Here is a 10172-nt window from a genome sequence, read left to right on the forward strand (position 1 = left end):
CTATACACACACACACACACACACACACACACACAAAGCTCAGTATAATTGGACCTCAGTGCTGTGGATCTATTAGAGAGCTTATGATGGAAAAGGCTGTGGAGTTGTATTTCCAGAGCTGTGCACGTACCAAGAAAAGTAACAGCAACTCACATCCAACCATAACTATTGCGTTGCATTATGGTATACTCAAGAATATGTACCTAACCTCTCACAGACAACAATGAAGTGCCTCTGCCATTTTCAATTCAAATTTCAGTCTTTTCTTTAATATTTAATTTGCCCACCCAAACATAGATGGAGAAAGTTGGACCCTGCATATATTTGCATATATTTATATTCATATAAATGCATATATTTATGCATTTAACCTCAATTATACACATATAAAAAAAGCTTAGAGCATCATATTTTTATTTTAGGACAAGGCCTTTAGTCTAAGTGCTTTTTGTTTGGGCTTTTTGCCACTTTTGTAGAAGTGCTTTTTATATTTTATATTTACTTTTTATATCCTCTTCTCTAGCTTGCTTCCTAATTTTATTGTATTTTCAGTGGATAAATGGCAGGAAATGGTGGGGGAAGAAAATGACGACGATCAGGAAATGTTGAGAGCTGAATTCAAACTTGAATAGCTCACATAAGCATCAAATCTCAACTTGCCAGATTACATAAACCATATTTTGGCTGATGGGAGAGATGTTAAACATGGTTTTTGTGACATCCAGTGTGTATGATTTTGTGCATTTTGTAATACTGATGGGTTGGGATTTCCTTGATATCGCTATGGCTCATTGGAAGAACTATGATCTTTAGGATCATTTGGAGCTGAGGTTTTGGACTGAGCATCATCTCCTGCCAGGTGGACCCCATGGGTCCAGGCCTCTCATTTGTTCTGGAATGGATGCACTGAGACGGAGGTTTGTTCAGTAACAGCCTGACTCTCCTCCCCTGTTTTGTGTTTGTATCGCTTGCATAACTTCACCACTGCTGTGCTTCAGGAACTTTCACATAACACAGCGCTAAAAGTAAACAGTACTTTTTGGTCCTGTAATTGTGGCCTCTTGTCTCAGAAGAGGGTTTGATTATTATTTTTTTTCATTTGGAGATAAAATCCTCCCAGCAGCAATTAAACTTCTTTCTATAAAGAGCAGAAATGTGGATGGTAGAACTTTTAGGTCTTAGAATCAGATGTTTGTGCTAAATCTGTTCATGTCTTCTAACGTTGATTTAGTTTAAATGGCAGCAGATTGGAGCGTACACACAAAACTAACTGGTAGTTTCTTGTGGCGGTTGGTTCCAGAGGGGCGGTTGTGTGGGACGGTCCGTCTATTGTACAACACCCCCTATTTCCTTGAGTGCTTTGATAGTGTGATTCAGTGCCAGGCTCAAAGGGGGCTGGCATGGTGACTGACATTATTGAAAGTGATAGGTCAGTAGAATGAGCGCATTCAGCTCGCGGTGGTACGCTGGCACCATTGTACCCATTCATAAACCATCTTTAACCTCACATGCATATATATACAGAAAAGCACGACCAGAGTTCATTGAACACGATGAAAAATAGACTGGGCTTTTGACTTTGTGAGATGACGGGATAATGATTGGTTTTACATTGTGTGCTTTAATGGAATGACCACTCTGAGACTTGAAAAGCTTTGCAGTGATCCTATGATTATGTGTCATTACTGAACATGAGCAAGAGGACTATTGCGAGAGGGGTAAAGATGCATTAAAAATGTCATTTGCAAATCTGACTGATTAAGACTAAATTATTGTCATTCAACTAACTGTGTGAATGTACTGTTATTTCTTTGTTTTCTCATATTCTTATAGTTTCAGAATGATTTCCTATCTAGAACCACGTTTTATAATATTGGATCTGTTGAAGGATAAAGGTTAACAGTGTATCTTGTTGTCTCTTCACACACACAGCATCAGAGAGCACCAGCACACCAATGGAAGGTCCAGGAAAAGCTTTTAGCAGCTTCATTTAAAGTTTCTCCACCGATGCGGATAAAGAGATATGACTGAACATTCAGGATTCAGGTTATATTGCTTAGCAAATCTAGAATTAAATGATTATTATTATTTATTTTTATATATTTTTAACATTTCCAAGATCTATGGGCCTCCTGTTGCCTAAAGCAGTCTGTAACTCAGTATTAACGAAACTGTTAAAACCGCGCCTAACTCACTATTTCTCTCTGTCTTACACACATATGCACGCATGTATACATTTTTTTACATCGATTCTCTGCTTAAATATGCTCCTTGTGCATAAAAAAATTTTTGTGGCAACAATTTGCTAAATGAACTTGGTGCTCTATCCCCCATTAACACACCGTAATGTGTGTAGAAAAGTCTTGGATTTTTTTTTTTTCTTCACTAATTCACTGGGCTTGGAGGTGCTGCTTCTCAAGTGTAATTTCGGGGTCAGTAAGATTTTTTGTTGTGTGTGTCGCTGAAAAGTCTATGCTTGGCTGCATTTATTTGATAAAAAATACAGTAACATTATGAAATATTATTACAATTTATAAAAATAAATAACCTTATTTATTTATTTGTTTGTTTGTAATTTATTCTTGTCATGGCAAAGCTGAATTTTCAGCAGTCATTTCTTCAGTGTCACATGATCTTTCATAAATCATTGTAATATGCCGACTTTTATAATAAATGTTGAAAACAGATGTTCTGCTTAATATTTTTGTGGATTCTACAATTATTTGACATTCTTTTGTAACATAAATATCTATTATTATATTATAAATGCAAATCAATTTAATTTGTCCTTGCTCAAGAAAAAAAAAAACCTGACCCCAAACTTTTAAATGGTAGTGTTGCTTGCTTACAATGTACTGGTAATTTTATAAAACAGGACAAGTACATTTCAAGTACAGAGATCTGACCTTCAGTCCCTTGTTAAAGGGGTCATCGGATGCCCATTTGATATAAGTTGATATAATTCTTTAGGGTCTTAATGAAAAGTCTATAACATACTTTGGTTAAAATGTCTCAATGGTAGTGTAAAAAACACCTTTTTTACCCTGTCAAAATGAGCTCTGTTTTTAGCAAGCAATTCTAGTCCATGTTGCTTTAAATGCTAATGAGCTCTGCTGACCCCACCCCTCTCTTCTGTGGGGTGAGGAGCAGTACTATTTACTTTAGCCGCGAAACTTGCTAACTAGCACATATTAGGAAAGGCGATTTGCAAAGATTCATAAAAACCTTATACTCACTTCTTGTGTAGATGAAGCTAGATCACGAATGATTCGCGCGAACATAGACGCATTTAGGCAGATCGGGGATCGGCACATTCCCTTCAAAACGAAGTGTCGGGAGTAAATGACGACTGCTATGTTCATTATTACATCCAACAACAAAACACCTCAATCGATTAGGAGTCATTCTTGTCTACGTCTGCTCCGGCGGTGAAACAATGGAGGACTGATGACAGCTCACTCAGGGCGCACCAGAGTCGACACAATGGCGGACTGATGACAGAACTACGTCATTCTGACAGGAATCTCAGAACAGCCAGATTTGAAAAAGAGGATTTTAAAGTAGGGATTTAAAAAAAACCACTGTGGATTTTTATCATTATTGGATGGATGTTTACACTCACTTCCAACACACATTTATGTTCAAACATCAACAAAAGTGAATTTTGCATCCGATGACCCCTTTAACAACGTGGAGGGCCGCAGTGGCTGTTAAATACATCAGAGATCTGAACCCAGTGTGAACACAACATTTCCCATTTTTAGACCCCTCCTGAGATCAGTTTGCTTTCTCCACAAGCAGCCTGCCAAAACACACACACACACACACACACACACACAGACAGAGACACACACAGAGACACACACACACTTCTTAAAGTACATTTTCAGTCAACTCATGACTGCTGTGTTTTGTTTGTGTTCAATTTCATATTACCTGCATTAAATGCTTAATCATTGTATGTAAACCTCCATGGTTATATTTATGAAGCTAGTAATGTATATTCATTCCTAAATAATTGTGTGGACTTAGTACTGTCGTTCAACCTCAGGCATATGCTTTGTGTTTTTACACTTATAATATTTTAAACGTGTCAGCAGTTTTTAACATTAAGTGTGTTTCAGAGTTTGGTTTGGCTTGCATTTGATCCATCTGTTGAAGTATGTGTGAAGGCAAAAGCTGGTTTGGCATGTGTTTGAATGATTGAGACCGTATCCTGGTCTTGGCATATTGTTAGTGTTCTATATTGCGTGTGAAATGGACATGGCTTTGCTTGAGTGCGTGTGGTTGAGAGAGAGTGATAGAGAGTATCATGTGAGACAAGTGTGGGCAATCACTCCCATCATGCATTTTATCACATGGGTGGCCATGCCTAAGTCACGCTGGAGTGCTTATTGGCTGCACATAGACAAATCACCCAGCTTAGTTCCTTCTCTTCTCAGAGTGTACATTTATGGAGGTTTTAAGGATAAAGAGAGAGAAAAGGAGATTTCAATGTTCTGTAGTATGGTAAATCTGGATGTTTATTTACTTTTTATATAATTATATATAATAATTACATAATAAAATAACAATAATGTATGTGTAATATATGTTTATAATTTGTAATAATATAATTGACAAAAAATGACAAAACACTGTACTGTATTATGCATGCCAGGCCAATAGTTGGCAATGTCACATTGTAAAGAAGTGCTGCTTGCCTGCGCACAAGCCTATAGACTGACACATAATACGCATGATGTCACTGTTTTCACAGATTAGCATTTTTGTACATGGAGATGATAATGGTATTGTTTTCAAAAGCTTGCATTTTAAAACCTGTTTTAAAAAGTGTGCATTTTCAGGCCCCCCAAACGTTGTCGTGTAAATGAACGGCAAAATGCATTCAAAGTTTTCTGTTTTTAGTTGAAAACCGTGCTGTGTAAATGCTTCTTTCACACTTTTCCCTGTGTCAGTGGGTCATCTTTAATAGTTGAACCCTGGTCTGTGATTAGATCACTTTAGTGCAACCCCTTCCTCATCCAGCAGATTCATGTCACTGCCCACAAGCGTCATACTGCGTGTACAACTGCCTAAAGCTGAGAGGAGCAGGCAGTCTGTGTTCACTTGGAGACATCAAAGCCAGTGGTTCGTGCTGCGATGTGAAATTCGAGGTGCCAGCCAGTGAGGTTGAGTTTGTGATGTGCTTTGAAAGGCTTGTTACATTTCACCCCCTACAGAACCATGACTCAGACAAAACCCACATCTATGCCAGACTCTGAGCGCTCAGGAGGAGTGAACAGAGGAGGATTTGGCCTCATTTCAGAAATCCCCAACTGGTTCCTCCCATCCTTACTCTTTCCTGAAAGCTTTGACTCTGATTTGTAAAAGTATTAAAACTGTAAGTTGTAAAAAGCAAAATCAAAGAATGCTGAAAAAAGTATCAGGGTTTTCACAAAAATATTAAGCAGCACAACTGTTTTCAACAGTGGTGATAAGAAATGTTTCTTGAACGGCAAAACTATTTTCAGAAGGATTTCATGAATGTTGTAAATACTTCCCCCTGCCTGTCAAACTGCATCACTGCAGTCAGCATAACCACACCTCACTGTCAGCTCCTTGTTTTAACTCTTTGGTCATGAAAGGGTTTTGCTTATAGTTTGATGTACTCTAAACTTGTGAATATGTAAATGTGTCTGTTGATATGACTTCCCTCATGTTAATGTTATTACTTAATGAGCTAACCTCTATGGCCACATACACACTGCACATAATAGTTGCCCCTCCTTCTCTTTTGTTGACATCATTTGTTATTTGTAGGAGATTTGTCTCTTCTCCTGGAGCAAATCATGGCAATGAAAATATGCAGTGGGTATAGAAAAGTATTTTGTTGAACCACCTTTTGCTTTAATTACAGCCTTTAGTCTGTTGAGATATGCCTCTACTTTGCAGAATTGCTCAAGTTCAGTTAAATTTGATGGTGAGCGTTTGTGGACTGCAGTCTTCAAGTCATTGCACAGATTTTCAGTGGGGTTTAAGTCTGGGCTCTGACTAGACCATGCAGGGATTTTCACATTTTTATCCTTCAACCACTGTGGTCAGTTTTGCTGTGTGCTTTGGGTCATTGTCATGTTAGAAGGTAAACTTTCTTCCCATTGACAACTTTCTGGCAGAAGGCAGCAGATTTTCCTCAAGAACTTGACAGTATTTTGCCCCATCCTTTTGTCCTTCTTCCTGACAAGTGCTCCAGTCCCTGCTGCAGAGAAACACCCCCAGAACAGGATATTACCACCTCCATGCTTTACTGGAGGAATGCTGTTATTTGGATGGTGAGCTGTATTGGATTTCCTCCAGACATATCGTTTGGTTATCAGGCCAAATAATTCAATTTTAGTCTCATCTGCCTCAGAATCTTCAAGGTGAGTTTTGGCAACGCTCAGTCGTGACTGCATGTGGCCTTTCTTGAGGAGTGGCCTTTTCCTTGCAACCCTCCCATACGAGCCACATTTGTGGAGAATTGTGTGATATTGCTATCACATGCATACAATGACCACTCTTTGTCATAAATTCCTGCAACTGCTTCAGAGTTGCTGTAGGCCTCTTGGTAGCCTCTGATCCAGGGAGGGTCTGTGTTTTACCAAATACCTTCCACTTCTTAATAATAGACTTCACTGTGCTTCTAGGCATTGATAAAGCCTTTGAAATGTTTTTTTTATCTATCTCCTGACTTGTGCCTGTCCACAACTTTATCCCGGAGATCTTTCGACAGTGCCTTGCCACCCATAGCTGATTGTTTGCTTCAGGTGTACTACCAAGGACTGAAATGCTCACGAAAGCTCTTTTCATGCTGAGCTGATCAAAATGATCACAGCTGATCACAGTTGAAAGGCAAATATGCTGAGCTAATCAAAATGACCACAGCTGATCACATGAGAGTCAAATGGCTTTGTGTGGCATTGAGAAGGTGATTAGCTACACCTGATTGAGTTTACAAGTCATTTATAGGAGGGAGGTGATCCTTTTTCCAACTCAGTGTTTGTTTGTTTTTTTTTGTTTCTGACATGTCTGTGTTATATCGTTCACTTGGATGTTCTAAGTTGCTCTGAGTAAATGCAGCTGGATAAAACAAAAACTGTGTCCGTCTTCATTTCAGGCTGCAAAACAACAAAATGTGATTATTTTAAAGGGGGGTGATTCTTTTCTATAACCACTATATGTGTTCCTTGTGCGTGTTATTGCGTGTAGAGCGAGATGTGCGTTATTTGCAAATTTCAACAACACCAGTCCCATATTTATTAAATGTGGTTGTTACTCCCAAAACTGTGTAGTGTATACAAACCCATGTGCCTTGTATGCTTAACAGACCAGAGGTCATTTTGAAAACAATGCATGCAACCGTTTTTTTATCTGAATTTTCAGTCTTCAGTCATTTCTCCAGTCTTCAGTGTCACATGATCCTTCAGAAATCATTCTACATGAGAATTTTCTACATGAGTATTCTACATAATCTCTCTTTCTCTCTTGCAGGATCTAATCAACACTGTCACCAGCACCTTGTTCTTCTTTCTGGCTTCAGTGGTTTTGGCAGCTCTCAACCATCAAACTGGAGCAGAGATTGCAGCTGTGGTACCTATCCCCTTACTCAGCTCTTTATTTAATCAATTCTGTCCCTATGGTTGAATTAAAAATGTTTAGTCATTTCTCAAGTATTTGAAGTGGGCCCTAATATGCCGGGGCTCTGCTGCCCTCAAGTGGCTGAAATGTAGTAAGCACATAGTCGTTCCTGGAGAGAGACCTGGACAGGCAGAGAAGTGGGAAGTTCTGAGCAGTCATAGTCAACATCCACCTGAATGTTTTACATTTTTTGCTTTGATTCTTTAATTTTTAACACTGAAATTCTCACTGGTTCCTCTTTTCATCTGTCTCCATCCAACTTCTCTTTTCATTCAGAATTTAGTTTTTCTTCTTTTGTTTCTGTCTCAGAATCTAGAATGTGTGTCACAAGTGTGTTACTGCATAGCTCATTACAAATTCCCACAGAATTTGGTCACACATCAACCTTGTATTTGTTTATAAAGTATTTTAGCTAATTTGATTATGTTTTAAGCTGCCAGTATGAGTGTAGTGCACTCAGATCTATTTAAGTCCATTCCACAGAATTTATGGAAGCTTTATTCCACCTCAGAGTAAAAAGATAATCATGAAATAAAGCTTAAAATAAAAAATATGAGATACAATTATACAATGTGGCAGTTTTGATATCTAAGGTCATAGTGACTTTACCATCTTTTACTTTGAGGCTGGAAACTGGCTTCCATAAGTAATTCCACTGATTTTCCCCCAAATTTAGCACAGAAAATGCCAAAAAGTCCATTAACTCCATCTGGGACTGCTCATTACAGTGTTATAACTGAAGCCACTATAAACATTTCAGACGCACATACCTTTCTAGTTAGTTCGTCTGATTTGGTCAAGGCTGCTGACCTCTTGTGACTGGGAAGAGGTTTGTTGTAGATGGCTCAGTGAAGAGAAGTAGAAGGCCGAAGTTATTCCCAGTATTGATACAGGATCAGGTTCTCTTACTGAGATCCTGACCTTTATGACTTCAGTGACTTCAAGAATGACCTGAGATCAGCAAAATATCCACCAACACCTTGGAAGTCAAAGGCTGGGGATTTGTGCTAAGAGTTTTATGATACAGATGTTCTCAGTGGGAAACCACTCTTAACACCCGGGGATTTTTCTGAACCACAGGGCACTGCAAAATTCCTTCAGCCCTCAAGCCTGCCAGAGAGATGGAGTTCTGTTATCAGTCTCATATTGAAATTTACTATAAAACATATCAATATTATTTAAACATACAGTGTAGTACTGTAGATTTAATGCGATATATATACATTACTTCAAGAAATAGTTTACCCAAAAATGAAAATTTGCTGAAAAATTACTCATCCTTAGTCCATCCATGATGTAGATGAGAAACATTGTGATCACTTGCTCAATGGATTCTCTGCAGTGAATGGGTGCCATCAGAATGAGAGTCCAAACAGCTGATAAAAGCATCACAATAATCCAAGTAATCCACATGGCACCAGTCCATCACTTAACATCTTGTGAAGTGAAAAGCTGCGTGTTTATCATTAAGGCATTTTAACTTTAAACCGTAGCTTCTAACCAAAATACCAGTCTGTGATCCATAATAACACTTCCTTGAGTGGAAAAAGTCCATCCCCTGTTGTCCTCTCACATCAAAATCCACCGGCATATTTGCCTAGAACTGTTTTGGCTTGTAAATGGTGCTTCATCTGTGCATATTTGCTCCTGATTCAGACAGGACTTTTCCACCGGAGAAAGCAATATTATGGACAGAGGACTCATATTTTAGCCAGAAGCAACAGTTAAAAGTGTCTTGATGGATTTGTTTCTTACGAACACGCAGCTTTTTGTAAAATTTCACATTCATAGTTTAAAGCTGAAAACAATCCCCTTCAGAATTCTTGAGTATAAATAATTGTTTGTGTGTTTACCTCCAGATTTTTGGGTTCCTGGTAATGGGTGTGTACGGTCTGAACACATATTTGGCAGTTCGGAGATGGCGTCTCGGTGACTCGCAAGATGGACCCCTGCAGACCAGTGAGTACATCCGTGCCCGCACAGCCTCGCGGGGAGAGGTGGAGTCGAGGCCTGAGCTGCCGTAAAGCACACAGGTGGACCAATAAAAACTGAGACAACACATTCCTCATGATGGAAGCCTGATGACCGGGCAGTCTGGATGAGCTCTTACAAACAAACAGTTGCGTGAACAGTCTGAAATGGAACAAACTTATGGCATCTTCATCATCATCAGCCTCAGGCCGTTGTCATTTGACTGTATACTTAAATACTGTATCTTTCTGCTAATTAAGGGCTTTACCTTACCATGATCTGGATAATTATTGACCGACACTGACTCCACTGTGCTCCTAAATTCCCAGCGGGGAACCTGAAAGGTTTAAGTGATATTTGTGACTGAAGTGGAATGGAAATTTGTGGTAGTGTTTATGAGCAAAAAAGTTTTTTGTTTTTTTTCTCTCTGCAATTGTGTTCCTGTATCAAACACATAGTAAACTGCAGTTGCATCGGGATGTTTTTGCAGCAGCCCCTCACTGCAGAAAACAAGATCCAGGGGGCATGGTTGGATTCAAATCTAG

At 38.9% G+C, this 10172-nt stretch overlaps 1 protein-coding gene across 3 annotated transcripts in view; it reads left to right on the forward strand.

Moving 5' to 3' along the window:
* Positions 1 to 10166, forward strand: part of LOC107673772 (CKLF-like MARVEL transmembrane domain-containing protein 4) — a 21470-nt gene extending 11304 nt beyond the window's left edge. For all 3 annotated transcript variants that reach the window (XM_016467549.1, XM_016467552.1, XM_016467550.1), the window contains 2 exons: positions 7510 to 7608; positions 9516 to 10166. In XM_016467549.1, coding sequence (XP_016323035.1) covers positions 7510 to 7608; positions 9516 to 9680 — 264 coding nt within the window. In that variant the 3' untranslated portion in view covers positions 9681 to 10166. The remainder of the gene's footprint in view (positions 1 to 7509; positions 7609 to 9515) is intronic.
* The last annotated feature ends 6 nt before the right edge of the window (positions 10167 to 10172 follow it).

This window comes from Sinocyclocheilus anshuiensis, unplaced genomic scaffold (genome assembly GCF_001515605.1).
Source record: "Sinocyclocheilus anshuiensis isolate Anshui unplaced genomic scaffold, SAMN03320099.WGS_v1.1 scaffold925, whole genome shotgun sequence".
NCBI lineage: Eukaryota > Metazoa > Chordata > Actinopteri > Cypriniformes > Cyprinidae > Sinocyclocheilus > Sinocyclocheilus anshuiensis.